The 23,661-nt window shown below is 34.3% G+C and overlaps 1 protein-coding gene across 11 annotated transcripts in view; it reads left to right on the top strand.

Annotated features, from left to right (window-relative positions):
- The window catches only part of LOC126816170 (sodium/hydrogen exchanger 9), a 59,186-nt gene that overhangs the window by 4,725 nt on the left and 30,800 nt on the right, over positions 1–23,661 (top strand). For all 11 annotated transcript variants that reach the window (XR_007678253.1, XM_050542473.1, XM_050542436.1 and 8 more), the window contains exons 2-13: positions 3,075–3,295; positions 8,236–8,313; positions 8,942–9,018; positions 9,496–9,590; positions 10,328–10,433; positions 10,909–11,044; positions 13,255–13,360; positions 14,861–14,949; positions 15,614–15,727; positions 18,287–18,398; positions 19,431–19,584; positions 22,007–22,070. Coding sequence is in view for 10 of the 11 variants with exons in the window: in XM_050542473.1 (XP_050398430.1) it covers positions 3,075–3,295; positions 8,236–8,313; positions 8,942–9,018; positions 9,496–9,590; positions 10,328–10,433; positions 10,909–11,044; positions 13,255–13,360; positions 14,861–14,949; positions 15,614–15,727; positions 18,287–18,398; positions 19,431–19,584; positions 22,007–22,070 (1,352 nt within the window). In the remaining variant the exon portion in view is untranslated. The remainder of the gene's footprint in view (positions 1–3,074; positions 3,296–8,235; positions 8,314–8,941; positions 9,019–9,495; positions 9,591–10,327; positions 10,434–10,908; positions 11,045–13,254; positions 13,361–14,860; positions 14,950–15,613; positions 15,728–18,286; positions 18,399–19,430; positions 19,585–22,006; positions 22,071–23,661) is intronic.

Raw genomic sequence — 23,661 nt, 5'->3', positions numbered from 1 at the left:
ATTTTAAAAAGAAAATAAGAAGCTTATTCAAACCCTACATTTAATTGTCACAGCTTTCCTGACCTCATTACTGATACGGCTTTCTAAGCATTTCTTGTGCCAAAATAGTAGTTTCATTAATGATGGAGGATTCTAATTAGATTATGCGATTTAATAGTAAGTGCACCAAACATGAATAAACCCCCATTAAACAAACACGCCCCTTTTCTTGGACTATGGGGTCCTTTTATTGTATTGGGGACACCTCCACTAGACTTGTGGGCCCTGCCTCAGTGGGTTCATATGAATTTTTCTCCCTGGATTTGGTGTTTTCTTTATGTTTTTATACACCAACATTGTAATGTGGTCATATATATTGTTGTCTCCCCCATCGGTCTGTCGTCCACAATTTCTTGTGAACACTCTGCAGAGTGCAGACTACATTTATTTGAAATTGATATTATGTTTTTTTACATTAGTGAGATGAAGACTTACTCTGAATTTTGTTAATACGTGTATGTTGTATTTTGAGATCAATCAGCGGTCGTCAGCGTTCAATTGAAAGGAATCGGCAGTCTTATATTTTATGTAACATATAATTATAATCATAACGGTTGAAGATTTTATCACCATAATCAATAAATGAAATGGGGTTTAACATGCTACATTTCTTCGCCAACCAAGCTAATGAAGACCGGTATATAATCAATTAATTTACTTATTAATATAGATTAATTAAACAGGTTGATTATTTAAATTTAAACATTGCACCAAGAGAAAAGAATTAGAATTAATACTTTACATTGTATCAGCTTACATGCTATATAGACCTATATATGCTGTGTTATAGCCCATTGTATAATGTCAGAAATATTCAGTCTGGAATCTTCTGTTACTCATATTCCCCGGTGGATTTGTTTTTGGACAATTTGTCAACAATGTTTAAGCTATCATAGTATCATGTGAAGGTATAATTGCTTGTTAATGATTTTGCTGAAGCGTTGTTCCAGAAAAATAGATTAGCAAATCAAATGTTTTTCATTTCAAAGTCTATTCAACAAAATTCTGTCATTTAATAAATTATATAATGTAAGCGAATAAATTTTGTATGATATTTAAGCTGTCATGTGAAAGTATTTATTGCTTGTATGGTGGCATGGTTAATGGTTTTGTTGAACATTTGTTTTGAAAAAAATTGATTGTTATTTTTGCTTTGTTTCAAAGTCTATATGTTTGTACTTTGCTGTTTAATAAAGGATTAATTGATAATATCAATGAATAAATTTCTTTTCTTCTTTTCAAAGTCTATGTGTTTGTACTTTGTAGTTTAATAAAGGATTAATTGATATCTAATAAAATGAATAAAATTTGTATATAATTGTAAACATATAAAAGGCCTACCGGTAGACTTCGAAACTATTGGTATTTGCCTTTTAGATAGGCTTAAGTTAATAAGTTTTTTTAATTAAACCTGGTTTCTATTCTGGCTTATTGTTGCAGTATGAACAGGCCGGCTTAAAATAGCTGGATTCAGATAACTTTGGGATTGCACATTTTCTGACTTTTAATGAAGTTTACATACCGGTACTGCATAATTAACTATAACCTCTTGATAATGGGTTTCAAAACTGATAAGCTGGTTTTGCGTGTAATGTGAGTCTCCAGGCTTAAAAATCAACTACCGGTTCATATAACAATATAAGGAAAATATAGACCATCAGACTATAAGCAGTAGAAAGTAGTCTTCCCAAAAGACATACATGTATTGATCCAAAATGATTAAAATCGATCAATCCATTCCTTAAAATGATATGACCTCTAAAGTTCAGATCTCTTTCTATGGGGTTAAAGCGTGAATTGTAATCGTAATTGTCTTGGACACTATTGAAGTACAAGCACTGGTATAATCTAAGTGATTATTGGCCCTCTGTTTATATTATCAGGCTTTCAAGAGTTGATAATTTGTCGAAAACACAATCAAAACAAGCATACTGACTTCCACAAACTGCTGATATGGAAATAAAATTGTAACAAGCTGGTTTAATAGAAGAGAGAAACACATTTCAACATTTTATTTGAACATATATTGAAGAAATCTTTTAGAGGCATTTAGTAACTTGGTAGATCAATATACTATAACACATACATATGTTATGGGAAAACAGCTACTTATTTATTTGGGCAACTTTCGAAAAGTATTCTCTCAACGTTATCATGCTGAAGAGGTCTTCTTATTTAAATTGCATCATATTTCTAAAAGATAGGATCAGTTTGTACACAAGTATTAAGACAAAATAATCATGTTAAATAATTTCACCAATAAAATGAAAGCTCAACAAAATGATAGAAAATGTTCCATTAGATTTGGCATATTGTACTAGTAATATTATTTGGTATTTGTATGCCAATATTATATCTGACTATCATTATTAATTCAAGTAGAATCGGTAGCATAGTTTATTATAATCTGTGTGCTGGACTACATGCTATGTCACCAGTTCTAATCAATATCCTCTCTGTTAACTACCATTTTGTCTTGTTTCAACATAACTACCACAATAAGATTTATCAGTCTGTACAATCACACCATAATATTCATCACATCTTCAAATTTTATGCATTTAAAACACTAGAAGCTGTTGTACATGGATAAATGATAAAGATAACATGTATATTTAGATTCACAAGCTGCTAGCTTCAGCTTGTTCAAATGAATAAGTGATCATGTTCTATGTAAACCAATACATATTTATTATGTCTCATTAATTAATTTTTTTTACTGTAGTAATAGTAAAATAGGCTTTTTGTTAATTTTGACCCTACATGTACATGTATATTCATGCTGTGGAAGACATTTTACAGATTAGCAGTAGTTAATTACTTGTTTTCATTTCTAATTACTTTTAAGTATAATTTTACTTGTTGCTGAAAAGGTTTAACCATGGACCATAATGTTCATTGTCAAACATTGCTGGTCCTACCCAAAAAGTCTGTACTGTCACCAACTTACTGGTCACAATGTTACCTCGTCAGCAATGCATATACAATTGTCCTATTCTTGATTTTGGCTACAGTTTCAGTTATATTTTTTTCAGGTCTGATAGTTGGAGCAATTATAAGATATGCTGGTCCACTTGGTAAAAAGCCAGATTATGCTAAGGCTGCACTCATCAATGGTACATTCTACGCCAATTCTCCACCTGAGACACTTTTTCTGTCTTTACCAAATTTTAATGACACCACAAATGAAACTATTAAATATAATCTAATAGGAAAAGTATACTCAACTGAACCTGATGGACTTTTGGAGAGAACTGTAAGTATTGAATTATGAAAAATGTTTAATTATTTATAGTTTTAGTGTAGATGTTAGAAATATAAATTATATGTATAGATAGACAACATACACAAGCAGAAATGATTCAAAACAAGAGTACTGGTAGTTCCCCTTTTTGAGATTTAGGGCACATCGATTATATGGATTCTTTTCTGAAATTTGTTCATTACTTTATCTTATTTATGTTGAAATTTATATAGAATACTAGCTTTTATAAGACAATCATTAATAGGGAATTTCATCATTTAATACTGCACCAAAAACAAAATAAATAGTAACATTAAATGTCTTGTAAAAATAATGGTTGTTAGGAAGTTAAGTTATTTTAAAATTGATAATTTCTATCTTTTGGTTTCCTATAGCAAACAAACAAACTTTCTTTTTTGTTATACGCCCACATTGAAATGTGGTGGTATATTGTCGTCGCCCCTGTCCGTCCAAAAGCTAAAGTTAATACCCGATTGACTTTAAATTTATACACAGTGTTTAAGGTCATGGGACAAAGAAGCCTATTTATTTTTACCTTTTTCCGATAATTACTGCCAGAGTGATGGCCCTTGATCACTTTGAAAAATCTTGTGGACGCTGTAGAGGTTAAAGTTGATATCCAATTGACTTGTAAATTTCTACACAGTGTTTAAGGTCATCAAAAGCCCTTGATCACTTTAAAATCTGATTGATTTTATATTTATTCACCGTGTTTACGCCTATATATAATCGTTTCGATTGACTTTAGATTGATACACAGAGTTTAAGGTCTTGAGATGTACAAGTATATACTATTCAAAAAAAGTAGGGGATATTTGATTTTTAAGTGTTATTAAAGTCACCTAATGAAACTGACGAAGAAACAAATGACAAAATGAAATGAAGTTCACATTCATCGATTTATTCCAAATGATCGTTAGACTAAGTAAGGCACAGACTGACCATCATAAGGGTAAAATGATACCCGGGGTCAAACAGCAAAGTTACCACAGCATCACAACCAAGTCAGTAACGGGTAAATCCTCCTCTGTTTGCCAAACAAGCATTGATCCGACGTGGCATACTCCTAATGAGACGTCTAAGGTCATTTTGGTCCAGATTGTCCCATTCCTGTTGCAACGCAGCAGCAAGTTCTTGGACATTGGCAAGACGCTGTTGACGTTGACGTAACCTCTGTCCAAGCATGTCCCAGACATGCTCGATGGGGGAGAGGTCGGGACTCAGTGCTGGCCAAGGTAATGTGGTGATGTTCTGTTGTTGGAGGTAACCTGTAACGATCCTGGCCCTGTGACATCTTGCGTTGTCATCCTGAAAGATGAAACGGCGGCCATAACGTCGTGCGAACGGCACAACATGGACTGCCAAGATGTTGTCCCGGTAGTACTGGCCTGTAACACGCCCTGCAACAACATGTAAAGCCGTTCTTCCAGCAACAGTGATGCCTCCCCACACCATAACAGAACCACCCCCAAATCGATCATGTCTGATGACGTTAACGTCTTGGAAGCGCTCGTTTCGACGACGCCACACCCTTCTACGTCTGTCCAAAAAATCAACAGTGAACCTTGACTCATCTGAAAACATCACATTGCTCCAGCGTCGATTATCCCAGTGTTGACGATCCCTACACCAACGACGTCTTGCCTGAATGTGATGATCTCTCAAACAAGGGATCATGCGAGGACGTCGGGCGCGAAGGTGACCCCTATGCAGTCGATTCCGAATCGTCTGGCCACTCACTCTCACACCAGTGTCTGTTTGAAGACGAGCGCTGATCTGATTTGCTGTGATGACACGATTTCTCAAGGCCAAGGTACGGATAAATCGATCCTGGACTTGAGTTGTCGCCTTTGGTCGACCTGAGCGTGGTCTGTCCTGTACAGATTGTGTATCACGGTATCTGGACCATAGCCTGCTTATGACAGACTGAGAAACATTCATCGTCCGCGCCACAACCGCCTATGTTGTGCCGATCTGTAGCATGCCAAGGGCACGTAACCTTTCATTTTGGGTAAGCCGACGCATATCAAAATTTGTTTTCTGGTCACTAAAACAATTAAACTGATGTTTCCCCCCTGGAATTCAATGCCACAATGACTGTAACATTCAAAGTCAGAGTCGTGCAAATCTTGGGTTGGACCCCCATGATGATCCCAAGCATCACCTGCATTCCATGCGGTGGCTATTGGTGCGTTTGGGCGTCACATGTAACTGGAAATGTTTCTTCTGTTAGGTTCTATAGTGACTTTTTTCGTAGTCATTTGCATATTTTAGTATTATGCCCCCAAAATCAAATATCCCCTACTTTTTTTGAATAGTATATTATTGATTTTCAATGATTTTTGATAACTTGAACAGCTAAATCCATGATATTAAATGTTTTGTATACTAAACGTTAGCATGGGCCAAACAACTTTTAATGATTTTCTGATAATTACTTAATGAGTTGTTACTCTTAATCAGATTTTAGTGTATTATAAATGTTTCATTACCGACAAAAGTAAAAATATGCGACAACTCTTGTTCACTGCCCGGACGATTTAGCTGCTGTGGGCGTATGTTTCGTTGCCTGGCAACCTATCTTTAGATTTGTTATGATCTATGTTGAATTCGTGTTTTTTGTAGTGAAGTAGCCATATATTTTGGTGCATGTCGGTTTTTCATTTTTTTCCCTCTTAACAGAGAAATATTACTATTGTAGGTACTGGAATTATTCATTTAAACCATTTAAATTAATATAATTACTGGTAGTTTAGTTTCAGGTAAAGATGAGAAGATTTATAAAAGAATTCAATGTTCCAATATTTTTGTACTTTATTCAATATGCCTGGAATATTTTAGTTGTGTGTAAATGATAATAAAAGTTATAACTAGTTGATTTACAATGTAGTATACTATTTTTATGAATCAGCTACTTGAGGAAACTATCGTGAAGATATCTATACAAAAAGAGGTACCGGTAGCTAGTCTGTATAGATATATTAAAATCATATATATGGAATATTGGGACAACGTTTGGTTTATTGAGTTTTTTCTTTTGCATAGATTTATTTTATAAATTTTAATAGCATTGGAATGATGCTATAATAACTAATGGCATATTCTTCACATTATTTTTTATATTATGCACTTATCAATTATTGGAAAAAAAACTTTTTGGCTGTCTTCTTTTAAGAAAATTTTGTGTTATTAAGGATCACTTACTTTAACATTGTTGAAGTGAACAGACCTTGGAATGCAGTCTGTTTAATTTAAATGTATGGTAGGCATGGGAGTATATTGTGGGTTATTTAAGACATGTCCTCTTGTATAGTTTATCACAAATGGTTTATGTCACACACAACACCTCTGTCTGTTGTCAGTCTATCCCTTCATCCGACTTCTCATTCGCAACTTCTAAATGGATTTCTACTAAATTTGGAAGGTATGTTGCTTGGGTCGTGAATATTCAGTTTTGTTTAAATTGGTCTTTTTAGATTGGGGTGGGACAACTTCAAGTCTTAAAGCGATAAGTGTCAACATGGTAGTCCTTATTCTGTTTTGTTAAGATAAAGTTGCTTGACAACATAGATGCAGGGCAAATGATGAAACTTAAACTAAAGCAGTGACGAATGTAGACATTTTCACACATTTGCGTCTTCTTTTCTAAATTCTTTAAATGGATTTGTGTACCAAATTTGGTTGGTTTGTTGATTTGGTGGTTCTAATCTTACTCTTCATAAGTTTTTTTTTTACAAATATCCATTCTATTACTTCTTCAGTATGACTTCTCTATATATTTATTTTGTACATTGTTCTATACAACAAATGATGCATGTTCTGATAATACTGGTGGTAAATTGTACTTAAGAAGATATAATTGATATATTGACACATGTATGGATTCTTTATATCTTGTTAATGCATGTCTGACAGCTAGACAACCCTTGCCTGTTCGTCCGTCCACAGTCTCTTGTTTGTACTCAAACATCAAATATTCAGGCCTATTTAGTATCAGGTTTAAATTGATCCCTATCGATTTAGAGCATTATTGCAGAAGTAGTTTAACAGTTATCACAGACTGATTTATTGTTCATCAACGGTACACATAAAAATTGTGTTGTGTTTAATGTGTTCCTCTATCGCTAAATGCCACTAAAAGATTATACATTTAGGTTACTGTACTTATTTCAATCCAGAGAGTACTGAGTAAACGCTGGAATGACTTAGTTGCTGGATGCTTGATGTTTCATTGCCTTACAACCTTTTTATATGCCCAAATTGCCCCTGTTTGTCTGATGTTCGTTGACAATCTACAGGTCACAATTTTTATCCGATTTTGACAAAACTTGAAATATGGGTTTATCTCCAAAAGATCTTTGTTCCTTTTGATATTAGAATGTATCGGACCGTAACTTCGTGGATTATGGCCACTGAATGTATGAAAAAGCGTGTTTTTAGCTTGTGGACACTCCAGAGGTCACAATTTTTGTCCGATATCGGATCGTAACTTTCTTGATTATGTCCCTGATTGTACGATAAATTTTAAAGCTTGGTCTCTGTCCATCTCTTGTTATCCGATTTTGGTGAAATTTAGAATATTTGTTTATATGCCAAAGTTCTTGGTTCCTTTCGATATTAGTGTATATCATATTGTAGCTTCCTGTATTATAGACTCTGATTGTACAACTTGTTCTCTGTCCATCTCTTGCGAAATGTAAGTGTATCTTCCATGGCAACCGCTTGATGGTTATTGCTTTGTATGGATTTCTCCTTGTTTTAAGAGTTCAATTTAGTTAATTCTTACCAATTTTATAACTTAATATAAACGACTGTAATTTCATATTTTATGCTTGCACTCAGAGCAGTTTAATTGTAATTCTATAATAATTATATTCTACATTTCTGTTACAAATTTGTACAAACTTGTGTATTAAATCTTTCAATTTTAGGTGACATTTGATCCAGAATTATTTTTTAATGTGATGTTACCGATTATTATATTTGAAGCTGGCTATAGCATGAAAAGGGTAAATATATAATTACATAAATAATTGTTTTATCTATATAATTACATAAATAATTGTTTTATCTCGCTCTATGGCCATTAATTAGTGTCTACCTATATGTATTTTTGGCATTTGAAGAAGATTTTGTAAGGCCAAAGATTGATATCCCACCAATCATATTGTTAGAAAAACTTAGACTCAATGAATTGGCTCTAATCAAATTACAGGTGATCAATGTCTAAAGGGGAAGAGTCGGTTTTCCCAGAATATGGAATATGAAATTTAGGGACTCAGTGAATTGGCTCTAATTAAATTACAGGAGACCAATGTCTAAAGGGGGAAGAGTCGGTTTTCCCAGAATATGGAATATGAAATTTAGGGACATATATCCAACCTCACAAGGAAACTGAAGGTTTATATTTCTCTGAGAAAAATATCACAGAGCTTCAGATAATGGACAGGACTAGGATGAAGGGTTGCAAGATTCTTCCACCCATATCAACTACTTTAATTCAATAAAATATATCTGGGATTGCTTCTTTAAGCCTGCAATAGATTTCACAATTTTGCATTTTTAAACAGTTATTTTGTCCCCCAGATGAGATATCATGAGTCCCAATTCTTATAAAAGTATTTCTTTTTATTTCAGAGACATTTCTTTAAAAATTTAGGGGCAATTATGTCCTATGCTTTTATTGGTACAACTATATCATGTTTTGCTGTTGGGTAAGTTTAAATTATGTTCTGTCGTTCTGTCACAATGCTGTGTTTTTCTTGTGTGTATTTTACATACCGGTAGTTAAATTATGCAAATTTATCCTGGTGACAAAATGAATTTATAAAGCCATAAGATATTTCCTTTAAGCATATATTTATATAATGAGGCCATCTGTTCTATCAAAAAAAAAATATATCTATATGGAAGTATGATAGATGTAAGTGTATTTTTAACAGAAATGTATTCATTCATGCTCCTACACCCTATTACAGAATGGATGCTTGTAAAATTTAGAATGATGTATTTTAAAAGACATTGTAACAATAAAATAATGTATGGTAAATTTTAAATAACTTACAAAATGAATAATCTATCTAATTTTTTATTTTCCTCACTAGCTAATTAGATGGAAGAGAATAAATGAATTTTTGTGTTACTGGTATTCATAATAATACCATAATATGTTTCCTAATATTATTTTTCAGTGGTATAATGTTTGGATTAACTAGATTAATGTCAATAGATTTCTCTCTCAATGATTGTTTTTTCTTTGGTGCCATAATATCAGCTACTGATCCAGGTAAATATTCTTATAATGTACCAGTAAATATGAATCCCCGGTTGTACGTGGCAAGGAGTAGGGTCGCCTGTCCAACCTCGTGGGTTTTCTCCGGGTCCTCAGGTTTCCTCCCACTGCTAAAGACCCCTACGCGCAAGCGAATTATTGAAATAAAATTAAACCATATGTTAGTCCCGAAATGAACTAGTTTGTGTTGAGTGGACGTTAAACCCCATTTCTCTCTCTCTCTCTCTCACTCTCACCAGTAAATATCTGTCAAACTTTACAACAAAAAGGAGACTCTGCTTGTACATCAGTTAGGCTCAAACAACTGAAGTGGTCATTAACCTAATTGAAATTCTTTTCCACATTTTTACATTAATTAATTGATATTCAGTAATTACCGTCACTATATTCAATAGAACAGCACTATTCTGAACAATTTTAATTATGGCTTTGACAACCAAGGCATTGTTGATAGTTGTTTGTATGTCATGTTGCCTTGCTATATTACCACATTATAGTCTAATATTGCTAACATTAAGTTTGTCTTCATTTGACCTGACCTTTCATATAGCCAATAAACCGATGGAATGAAGTTAAGCAATTTGTTTAGCTAGATTGATTACAAATCTTTATTTATACAAAATAGTATGTTTAAATTTTCTTGTATTTCAGTGACTATGCTGGTTATATTATTGTTTTGTTATATTTCTATAACTATACTGGCTATATTATTATGTTTTGTTATATTTCAGTAACTATACTGGCTATATTTAATGATCTAAATGTGGATGTAGATCTATATGCTCTAGTATTTGGTGAAAGTGTATTAAATGATGCTGTAGCCATTGTCTTATCAGGGTAAATTATATTGCTTTTATCCATTTAACATTAATACTTGGAGATAAGGTTTGACCTATTGGTCTAAAACTGTGCACTGTGCAGGATTTAGGTATATTTATGTCTGACTCACTATTGGTCAGGAATAATTCTGATCAAACTTTTAAGGCCCAATATTCAAGAATCCTAATGCAGTTATGGTCATCTAAAGTTAACATTCCTTTCTATTTTAAACCACTATCTTTGTTTCTCTTTTGATTTTTAAATGACACTGCTCATATATTTTCACAGACATTGAGGCAAAGCTGGTATCTAATTTTTCAGTCTTATTTTTGTTAAATTTCACTAAAGGAAATGTTTATTGGTTTTCTACAGTGTTTCTTAATTGTTAATTAAAAGCATCAAATGATATTCTACAAAAAAAAACATTCATAATATGGATGGAAATCTTTAAATTATACTCATTTACAAATAATGTGTAAAAATTTATTTATAGGTCTGTGGAAAAATATGGAGAATTGTCTGCAGGTAGCTTTGATTCAAAAGCTTTTTTTGGTGCACTGGGCAACTTTGCTGCAATATTTACTGGAGCTTTTGCAATGGGATCTTTAATGGGTTGTATTACTGCTTTGGTATCCTTTTGTAAATCGCTTGAGGGAGTAAACTTGGAAATTTTAAATTGACTTTCACATTTGATATTCTTTACGATCATAATAGAGATGATGGTTTCTTGTGATCATTTAATATAAAAATCTCCTCTCTCAATTGAAAACCTGCGGCGCTAAGGAGATTATTTTGCATAGCCTATGTTTTATGTTATAATGGACTGTCTGTATGGATATATTTAAATTGGAACTAGCAAGATATTAATATTGATAAAGAGTGGCAATTAGGATTGTCTGGATATGTAATGGTTAGTAATAAATGTCAACAAGGAAAGTAAATCATTTAAAACATTTTATTTTGAGAACAGTTTCTTCAAGGTAATGTCAGATTAGACTGACCTGTGTGCTGAAGCTACAGTCCTTATATCTAAAATATATCTAAAGGGACTTAATGATTTTGAATTCTTTGTTTAACTTTTAAAAAGGAAGTAAATTGATACAATCATTGTTGAAATATGCATTCATATGCAAAAAGGTGTCCATAAAATTATACTAGATTATAATCAAGCGCAATCTGATTAAAATACAGATCTATATTTCGTTTCGTTTTTTTATACTTTCGATGGCCTACACTACATGAAGATCTGACAAGTTATAGCGATAGGTCACGTCAGGGGTCAAAAGACCGACTAATGACCCTATGACGTCAGACATTTGATTAACCAATCAGCATTGATGTTACTGGTGGATTACCCACAGTTCCGTGAAAAACACGCCTAAAGCTCGCTGTAACAGACCGTTTCATTGGCTTATCCCTGACACCATTCAGAACACGAGTTAAATAACAACTCTTCCAGATCCAAGTGTAGTAAAGACAAGTAAAACAAAATTTTGAACTATAAAAACGAAATGAAATAGGATCTGTGTTTTAATCAGATTGTATCAAGCGTTAAGTGTTTGATTTGCTTATGGTTTCCTATTGACATACCAATTAAAGGGAAAAAACCCTCATTCAGGTACATAGATATCAATGTAGAAAAAGTATCTGATTTTATTTTATGATCAGTAGTGGAATACCGCGTTTTATCAGTGAAATAAAAGTGTTATTCCACTGGCTAGAAGCGGACAAAGTAGTCCATGTTGTTTTTACCTAAAATGATTGTAAAATCATAAAATAAATAGAACATTTGTCGTTTTGTCATGAATAACATATTTTATTTCATCTCTAAGCAAGAAAACGTTTACATTTTCACTCATGCTATGCATTCGTGAAAATATAAGTTTTTTTGCTTGTCGATGAAATAAAATATGTTATTCACTCTAAAACGACAAATATCCTCTATGTATATAATAGTTTTTATACGCCCACATTGATTTTCAGCGATTTCCGATAATTACTGCCAGAGTTATGGCACTTGATCACTTTGAAAACTCTTGTGGACGCTCTAGAGGCCAAAGTTAATATCCGATTGACCTTAAATTTATACACAGTGTTTAAGGTCATGAGACAAGAATCCTATTGATTTTCAGCGATTTCCGATAATTACTGCCAGAGTTATTGGCCCTTGCTCACTTTGACAAATCTTGTGGACGCTCTAGAGGTCAAAGTTAATATCTGATTGACCTTTAATTTATACACAGTGTTTAAGGTCATGAGACGAAGAATCCTATTGATTTTCAACGATTTCCGATAATTACTGCCAAAGTTATGGCCCTTGATCACTTTGTGACGCTCTAAAGGCTAAAGTTATCATCCGATTGACTTCAAATTGATACGCAGAGTTTAAGATCTTGAGACGAACAAGTATATTGATTTTCAATGAATTTTTATGACTTGAACATCTAAGTCCATGATATTAAAAGTTTTGTATACAAAATGTTAGCATGTGGCAGAACTTTATAAAAACCAAACAAATTCTAATGGTTTTCTGATAATTACTTCATGAGTTGTTGCTCTTAATCAGATTTTAGTGTATTATAAATGTTTCATTACCGAAAAAAATAAAAATATGCGACAACTCTTGTTGACTGCCCGGACGATTTAGCTGCTGTGGGCGTATGTTTCGTTGCCTGGCAACCTATCTTTATAAAATTGTATTTAGTGGGATCAAGTGACTTATCTGTAAGCCACACTCCTAATCTGTTAAGTTCTTGTATGCAACAGATCATTATACCTGTTTCATTGCTTAAGTTTCTACCATTTATTCCATTAATATTTTTTTTAACCGTATGTACAGATTACTAAATTTACAAAGATTCGTGATTTTCCATTGTTAGAAACAGCTCTATTCTTTCTCATGTCATACAGCACATTTCAAGCTGCTGAAGCTGCTAGTTTCACTGGTAAGAAAAAAAAAATGAAATGGGGTTAAATGTCCTACTGTTGGGCTCCGACTGGGCTAATGAAGACGGGCATACGCCATACAATGCTATGGGTGAAGGGGGGTTAGCACTCGCGCGCTGTATCATATGGTCTGTCATTGAGTCAACTTGCAGGGTTTTGATTCCCCGGTTGTACGTGACAAGGAGTAGGGTCGCCTGTCCATCTCGTGGGTTTTCTCCGGGTCCTCCGGTTTCCTCCCACTGCTAAAGACCCCTACGCGCAATGAAATGACCTAGTTTGTGTCAAGTTGACGTTAAACCCCATTTCTCTCTCTCTCGCTATAGGTGAAATTTTGCCCGGACACAGTGCTACGGTCTACTCTTATATTGAATTCCAACTGCCAAGGGTTCTTCTATGTGCACTCCAATGTGTACACGGGACATCAGTTTTCTGTCAGGCCATCCATCCTGTACCAGTGACAAGGGAGAACCACGCCGGAAATTCCTGATGAATTTCCTCGAAATTCCTGATGAATTTCCTCGAAATTCCTGATGAATTTCCTTGGTCGACACTGGGATTGAACACTGGACCTCCGTGTTAGCTAGCCAACGCTTTCACTGAGCCACTGTGGCTCCTCACTGGTAAGAAAGTACATATGTAATTATGTACAAGGCATAAATCCAAACAATATCCTACTGGAGATAATATTCAAATACCCCAAGCCCAAAAGATCCAGAGGGGAACAGAAAAGAAAATGTTATGTTTCCTATTCAAGCTATTTGAAACTCAGTAATACTTTTCCAAAAGAATGTAAACTTTCAATTTCCACTTAAAGTTGACAGATTCCATATTATGTGAGTCCATAGCTGCCGTTAAAGTATATATATAGTTCCATTATAAATTGTGATGATCACTCGTGTAGATATTTGGCTATCCAGGCAGTTGGGGATGGCGTGGAATTTGGGGAGTAATTGATAACTATATACATAGAAATTGAATTGTATTTCTACAAAAAAGTACCACAGAATTTCACTAAAAGATATACAGACAGGATAGAGTTGCATTCACACGTACTATAATCTAAACCTGTTTAACTATTTTGACATTGTTGGTTAAAGCTTAGAGTTAATTATGCATGGGCACATGTCGTCATTTTGCCATGAAGAAAGCTTACTACACATGCCCAAAGCAAACTGGAGCTGGTGATTTTGCTCTGACATGTTCAGATGACAGAGATAATACAGTTTTTAAGAAAAGCCTTCTCGAAGACCGGTACAGCTTTTTGAACTGGTTTATTTGCCAGAAATTACCTGCTCAGCGGGGATTTTAAATTGCGTACATGTATCTGAACAGGCTATTAGAGTTTTCCACACAAAATTACCCTGTTTGATTAACTGAAATATAACTCAGATCACTCCTTTTAATAATGTACTCTAATACAGTTTTGGAAATGTGCCCTATTCAAATAAAAATATGAAGCCAAGATATTTTCTGTAATGAATATGTGATTGTTATTTTAGGTATTGTTGCAGTGTTATTCTGTGGTATAACCCAAGCTCATTATACATACAATAATTTATCTTTGGAGTCAAAGCAAAGGACAAAACAGGTAACTAAACATCAAATTTTAACTATACAGAAGTAATATATAACAAAAATGACTCTGACAGTGAAAATAATTAAGAACCTCCGATTCTTTTATACGAAAAATTTCTGCCTTGTAATTTATGCATTGATGAAGCTAAATGGTCAAATTATAAAATCTAATTGGTTGTTTCTGTAAGACAAATACTGAAACATAGTTATTCCCAGGGGTGGGGGGTCTCTCTGCCCGGGCTCATTTTGGCGTGTATCTGTGGTAAATGGAGGTCACTTTGCTAAATCACAGAAACTGGAATTGAACCTAAAAACATATGACATATCAAATACATGTACTACATTTTAATTTTACTGGGTAATAATAATCAGATGTGCACGATGTTTGACAGGACATCTTTAGCAAGCAAACAAATGGAAAAACAAAAACTGTGACCATCAGACGCCAAAATATCAAAATGAAAATGTTTTCATCACATAAACTATTCGTTTATTGTTTTTCAATACCCAACATCATGTGGAACTGGATTCAAATGGAAGGGGGTCCGGATACCCTGACGGCGATGAAAGCCTAAAGTGGAAGGAGGGTGGACCTCAAAGGAATATATCTCTCATTATTATTATTGAATGCTTAAACTTGGTTATATACAATTTATAAATATATTTTTTAATTTCAGTTATTTGAATTGGCCAACTTCTTGGCTGAAAATTTTGTGTTTTTGTATATTGGTGTGTCTGTTTTTACGTTTGAAGCATTGAAATGGCATGCTGGCTTTATATTCACAGCTATCGTATCCTTACTGAATAATGTCCTTATGGTTCCAGCCCAAATTTTTTCCACTTTGACTACAGGGACAAATTAGGTCAATGACTGTATATATAAAGTTCACGCAATGATTTATGGGAAATGTTGTCTCAATCCACCAGTTACCGATGCATTCTGCTTAATTCCAATGCACAGAAAAGGTCATTCATTCTTTAAACTAATCATAGTACATACAGATTACTCTGTATGACCTTTGAGACAGTATAAATTTATGCTATTTTTGTCCAGGCTAGTATCATATAATAATAGTCCCCTATTAATGTAATCTGAAACATCATTATTTTTACTGCTAATAGAAAGGTGCTGGGCTATAAATAGAGCATTTTATTAATCATGACTCTAATATTGACCTTTCCTCTCATTTTGATGGTCTATCACTTTTTATACGCCCACATTTTCATGTGGACATATATTGTTGTCGTCCCTGTCCGTCCGACCGTCCACAATTTGTTTGTGGACAATCTACAGGTCACAATTTTTATCACATTTTAAGGAAACTTGAAATATAGGTCTATCTCCCAAAGATCTTGGTTCCTTTTGATATTGGCATGTATCGGACCATAACTTCATGGATTATGGCCCCTGATTGTACGAAAAATCACGTTTTTAGCTTGTTGACACTCTAGAGGTCACAATTTTGATCCGAATTTGATGAAACTTGAAATGCATGTTTATAACCCAAATATCTTGTTTCCTTTCGATATTTGCGCATATCGGATCGTAACTTGCTGAATTATGGCCCGTGATTGTACGAAAAAAAGCGTTTTTAGCTTGTGGTCCCTCTAGAGGTCACAATTTTTATCTGCTTTAAACAAAAGTTTTAGTATATCACCGTTACATCCTAATGATAGTTGAGTTCGGACCAAAACTGCCGAACAAAATGGCCGCCCATTGTACGCAAATAGTGTAAAATATGGTATATCAAGGTTGTGGACCCTCTAGAGGTCACAATTTTCAACTGATTTTGATGAAACTTGGAATGCATGTTTATAACCCAAATATCTTGTTTCCTTTCTATATTTGCGCATATCGGATCATAACTTTTTAAATTATGGCCCCTGATTGTACAAAAAAACCACGTTTTTATCTTGTGGTCCCTATAGAGGTCACAATTTTTATCCGCTTTAAACAAACGTTTTAGTATATCAGCGTTACACCCTAATGATAGTTGAGTTCAAATTTCGTGAAAATCGGACCAAAACTGCCGGACAAAATGGCCGCCCATTGTACGCCAATAGTGTAAAATAATATGGTATATCAAGGTTGTGGACCCTCTAGAGGTCACAATTTTCATCCGATTTTGATGAAACTTAAATTTATGTTCCCAGAAAAGTATTTATAGGGTGGTTATTTCCCAAAAAAGTATGGCAATTTTGATATATATGGAAAGAAGAAATATCCAATCTTACTTGGAAAATAATGGATTCCCTGAAGCGCATACAGGACAAAAATGTAAGGGTTTCCCTAATCGACAGTCTGACGATTAGGATTGTCTGCACACAGAGATTGAGCACTTGATGTACATTTTGATAGACTTTATGAAGAGTTAGACGTACAACACTTTCTGAGATAAAAATCACGGAAAAAGACGTGGGCAGTGGATAATCCGAGAATTTAATTAGGCTTCGATATTTATGATAAATAGATAGCAATTATGCCATGAATCCTTCTCCGACTTTGCACCCGTTGCCAGGTAGTTTGTCAGTGAAGTCACGTGACACAAACATAATCTCTTTTAAGAGATTTTTTTATAGCAGGGTATTCCCTCGTGTAAACAGTGTTTTGAGAAGGATTTGAAGCAAAATTATGATAGATTAATTGGTTTGAATATGTTTTTAGTCCTAATACATCATCAAATCACCCAGTTTGTACACAGGAACGTATCGTTAAAACATATCTTTGTGTTCCAAAAATCTGAGTCCTTTTGATATTTGCGCATTTCAGACCATAACTTTGGATGCAGCTATGGCGGGTGTGGCACCAGGCAGGATAAGCTTACTCTTCCGGACACCTGTTACCACTGCTTGTCGTGTATTTTGTACACGGTGAACAGTCCATTTGCTGATTACACTATTTTGCCTATACTGTTTTTTTAGGACTTCGAATTTTGTCTAATGGTTTGGATTGTTCGTACTTGGTTTTATTTTATTTCTGGATTATGGTCCCTGATTGTACAAAAAATCATTTTTGTTTTTAGCTTCTTCTCTATCCATCTCTTGCAAAATGTGGACATATCCTGCCTGGCAGCCACTGGTTCTTAGTATACAAATATTTGTTCTGATCACTGAGTTATTGTTTGTGAATTGTCCCGGGTTCGAATCTGAGTACTCATTGACGTGCACATAAAAGAACCCTTGACAGTTGGAATTTGAAGAAGTCTAGAAGAGTACAGAAAGACTGCTGTCCTGGCAAAATTCTCCTCCTGGCACTGAACACATAACCATTGAAGTGAAAATTGCCATGTTTGTCTCAAATTAACTGATGTAGTAATGTAATACATTTATGATTCCTTACCGTGTCCTAGTTGGGTATTATTGTAGGAAGATTCTTGAATGTTTATCCTGTATCATTTCTACTCAATCTGGGCAGAAGTAATAAAATTAAATTCAATTTTCAGCATATGATGATGTTTTCAGGTATGTCAAGTCATGGTGGCAAATTATATTTGTTGTCTCACCCGATAGAGTGACCTAAGATTTCATGTTGTAAAGTATTTCCCTGAGAATGATTTTGTCAAAGTTAAGGATGGATTGGGTAGTAAAAGGTTTATCTAAGGTTACAATTAATAAAGGACATTGCTAACTAAAGTGACGCATAACACGAACAGTATGAAAATCACTAAACAATGTAAAATTATTCTACAATATGTTGAATTGATATTAAATCATTGATGACCGGGAGAACCTCGAAGTAAGGATCAAAATTTTGGAAAAAAAAAAAAAACGGAAGTGGGACACAGGAAACCAGTTAACACTGCTGGTAGTCGACCTATTGTTGCTGGTATCTTATTTTCCATGATTTTCGGTTTTGATTTTGAAAAGTTGACAATTTGCAACCGTTTATAATCACAATTCCGCAATTAGCTCTGTATTAAAATTGTCAGGGGTGGACTGGCTAGCTCTGGACCCACAGACCAACTTATTTCATCATCTCGTTATTGGGGTGGCGTCAGTTCTTAGTGCTACTCCTCCCTCATTAGGGAACAGAATCAAATGAAACTTGGCATATACCCTTTGTAAGGAATACCACTCCCTTTTGAGGCTTTATTTTCTGTACTTGTAGGTCGTTTAGCCCCTCCCCCGCCCCCCAATAGTGCCCTAGGTTCGGTCTGCCTACCCTCCGTTGGAGGCCCCAGCACGGCTCTGGTTTATAGTGTTATATTTTCAAACCATTTATGCCACCCTGGAAGCGAGGGCCTTGTAGGGTAATCTGTCATTGGTTAAGTACTAGCAATTTGTTTAACTTTAATCTGGTTTCACACCACTCTTTGCAAGCACTGAAGGGTTATTTTGTTTCGTTTAAAAATCGTGGCAAATAAGTACATTTTTACAAACCGACAACCACAAAGCTTTTCATACAAACTAATTGTAATTAATTTTGAATTTAGGATCATTACTTTGTATTACATTAGATCTCAATAAACATAAAGTTTGTGTTTTATTATTAAGGATTAAGAGGAGCCATAGCGTTTGCTTTAGCTATAAGGAATACATCTTCTGATTCCCGTCAGTATATGGTATCAGCTACAGTGATAATAGTATTGTCTACTGTGATATGTTGTGGAGGTTTAACTACTCCTATGTTACAATGGTTACAAATCAGGTAAGATTAAGCTTGTTTAATCATTTGATATGGAAGTATGGTACCCTTAAAAGAAATTTTGACGCAATATAGCCCTATCGGTGCAGACATGCTATTTAACACCATTTATTTATTTCTTTTACAAGTCTCCAGATTACCTTGCCTATTAATACTATTTCTAATCTTATCGTTCACTTAATCTCCTAAATGGTCCGAGCTTCCACTAGATCCCCCCCCCATGAATTAATTTGGACCTTAGTGGAGATGTCTTAAAAGTAAACTAACTTTAAACTGTTTAAAACTATGTTAGGCTTCTTCAAAAAATATAAACAAGTTACATCTCAGAATTTTTGTTTAGGTTGGAATATATATTTATATTCTGGAGATTTTCAGGTAGTATTGTGATGTTATTACATATATATTTATTGACATGAAATGAAATGGGTTTAACATTCTACTGTTCTGCTCCGACTGGGCTAATGAAGACGTGCATACACGCCATACAGTATGCTATGAGGGAAATTTTGACCAGACAGCGGAACTACGTTCTAGTCTTATATTGAATTCCAACTGACAAGGGTTCTTTTACATGCACACCAGGGATCTTAATCGGCTGTTTTTTGTCGGCTTTAGCCGATTGATCTTTAATCTAGCCGATTGGTAAAACAATAAACCGGCCACTAAGGTATCACAAATCAATCTACTTTCGGCTGATTTACAAAGAATTAATTATCAGGCCAATTGGTAAAACAATGAACCGGCTACTATCATAAATCAATCTACTTTCGGCCGATTACAAAGAGTTAATTATTACTCGTCAATTAAGAAACCCATCAAAGAGTCAATCATTACAATGAATACCTTCGGCTTATTTCATAAATACACAACTTAATTACTTGAAGTACTTGAACACCTCGCAGAATGACACCAGGAAACGTAAACAAGATTTAACTGAAGAGATGGCGGCGTTGACCTTGAACTTCAAGCATGCAAGTCATCAATGGAAATTCCAAAAGCCGGAGATCCTCCCACGTCCAATATAGGTCAACCAAATTATCGGCAATAAAATACCATATTAATCTGACGATCATACCTACGTAGCAAAGAAAGACGATGGCAGAACAAAGAGTTTAATTCCTAAATCTATAGAAATTATTTCAAATCGGACGTTAATCCGAAATGCGTATTTCATAGCAAAAAGAAACATTGCCATCGAAAATTATGATTATGAACAATAATTGAACGATTTGACAGAACGGGACATGAAATGACAAAAAAATTATATCGTGAATTTTTTGTGTGGTGAATTTATTTCTTTAATATTCAGTGAAATTGAGGAAGAGATCCTCTCAGATATCCAAACGAGTCCTGCTGCGTATACTGGTAACACTAAAAATAAACTAACCTGAATCACGACAATTGGCCAAGTGACCTTTTGTACGTACAGCATATTTCCGAGTTCTGACTACACGGAAACAGATTTTTGCTACTTTGTTATTTATATACTTTTTTTATTTTTATATATATTAACATGTGCTTACAAATAATATAATTTAAAAAAAAACATTTGTATGTACTTGTAGTTTTTACTAATTTATAACTTCCGTTTAGTTGGATGAAAGCAAAAGTAGGAATATGCAATGCAAGTTGCTGAAATAATAATGACTATAAATGTCGATAATATAGCGATGTATGGATACAAGTATGCAATTATAAAGGTCCTGTTTATTCGGAGTTTCAGCTATTATTATCCCGAATACGTTATGCAATTAGTGAATTATGCAATTACTGTTGTGAATAGAGTATGAATAAACCAACAAGTTTGTTGTTGAAAAGACGACTATCCGTTAGGCCTACCCGTGGCCGGTTCATTTCAAAATGGATTAAGAACCCTTATGCACACTAATATGTACACAGGAGCTCGGTTTTCAGTACCATCCAAACGACTATCTGCTGTCCATTGCCAGGCCCTTCGTCCTGCACCACTGACAAGAGGGAACCACGACGGAAAAACCTAATGAACTTTCTCGGTCAACACAGTGATCAAACACGTGACCTCCAGGTTAGCCAGCCAACATCTTACGCACTGAGCCATCATGGTTTCCTATTACATGTGTGGCTAAGTAAGGCGCTGGCTCAAGTCTAGAGGCCGCAGGTTCGATCCCGGTATTGGCCGAGAAAGTTCAATGGGATTTTCCGGCGTGGTTTCTCCTTGTCAGTGGTGCAGGACAGAGGAGCTGACAAGAACAGCTGTCTATTTGTTCGGATGGGATGAAAAACCAAGGTCCAGTGTACACATTCCCGTGCACATAAAAGATACCTTGGCAGTTGGAATTCGATATAAGAGCAGAACAGTAGAACGTTAAAACCCATTTCATTTCCTATTACATGTATGTATATTATGATCTTGTTGTTGTGTATATTATAATATTGTATATTATAGGGTTGGTGTAGATGAAGAATTAGATACTATACAGACTGCAGAAAATACTAGATCTGTTAGTCAGGTGAGATTTTCATTTATAAACATCAGGTAGTTTCAGTAGGCTTATATAATAGATAATTCATAGGTTTGATAAGGCCACACAAAAAAATATTCTGCTTCTCAGACAATCCTTTTAAAAAAAATTGATGCGGAAGCACGGTTTTTGTTTTTTTGTTTTTATTTTGTTCAGATCTAGATCTAGCTAGTTTTTTTCATTTTTAAGAAACACACAAAACTATTTTGAATTTGATAATTATTCAACTCTTAAACCAAAAAAAAAAAAGGTTCTGTTTCCTGTAACGGATGGAAAATAGGGGGTTTTTTTTATTTATTTTTTTTTTAAATATTAGATCTAGTAGATCTACCGTAATCTTCAATTTTGTGTTATGTTGAGTCGGCGCCGTGAAACATGAAGCGCTAATAGATTGGTAGATGGAGTTCTTGGATAATTGTTTAAAGTGTATCAGAGGCTAGATTATGATTTGAATATTCTCTTTGGGGGCAAATGAACGTTTTAATCATTCTATGCTGAAAAAAAATAGTGTAGGGGGGCGATTTTGTTCAAGGAAAGAACTCGCCATAAAAACTTAAAAAATCATATCAAGTCATCGCACGAAATAGGTCTGTAATAAATTTATTTGTCTTGTTTTAAATACCAATAGAGCAGATCGTATCCACCTGTTTGATATATATTTTCACTTAATAGAACGAAAGTTGTGAGGATTATAGCTTTTCGAAATGTGCAGTGGTAAATCTGTACTTAACCTGTAGTTTCGATTTTCACATTAGTCAGCAATGTCGCGTCAACACTATGGCAGTTCTTAATAATCGTTTGCTGTACCTGCCTATTCCGATGGTAAATGCAGATTCAAAGAACAATGACATTTATAATCATTTATAACAACAAATAATATAGACATTTTCACGAATCCGGTAGACTTGGAGTATTCTGAATGGTCGCTCAGTGAACAAAAAAGTTTTTATTTCTCTTGAAATGGATCGGTAGGGTTACCGGAAACAGAACATATTTTTTTTGGCCTTAATAAGAAAATCTAAATATTAGTAAGAATTTGAAATATCCGCCGGAAAATTCTGTGACTTCATCTATCTACATTAACTCCTGGGAAAATGTTTTCAAATCCACCGGTTTTTATTTTGGCGATGGTGACCATTACGTGGTATTGTACCGTAGTCATTGTTAAAGTATGGATTTTGCTGGCAATTTAAATCTAAGTCTGTGCCATCAATCTCCCCCACGGAGAATATTTTCAATCATCTCTCTCACAGTCATATTTCTTGGAAAAGATCAGACATTTAGATCGTAAAAAAGCCAGATTGACAGCAAAATTGTCACCATTCAATTGTCACCATCTTTCCAAATGATAAATTAACATTTGATTATTCACTGCCGTTTGTGATTGTCACGTACTTGATGGTTACGTACTTGATAGCCAAGTCTAGTATTTATTTCCTGTTGTCAAGGAACGTTCAGTTTAACTACCTTTAATCGCAGGAAATATGAATGAGCGAAAATTATTGACTTTGTTTAAATTTTAAATTTTTATTTTCTTAAAAAAAAAAAAACGTGTGATGCGGCCCATTATTGATAATGC

Source organism: Patella vulgata, chromosome 1 (genome assembly GCF_932274485.2).
Source record: "Patella vulgata chromosome 1, xgPatVulg1.2, whole genome shotgun sequence".
NCBI classification, from domain to species: domain Eukaryota; kingdom Metazoa; phylum Mollusca; class Gastropoda; family Patellidae; genus Patella; species Patella vulgata.
This window is presented reverse-complemented; position numbering and strand designations above follow the sequence as displayed.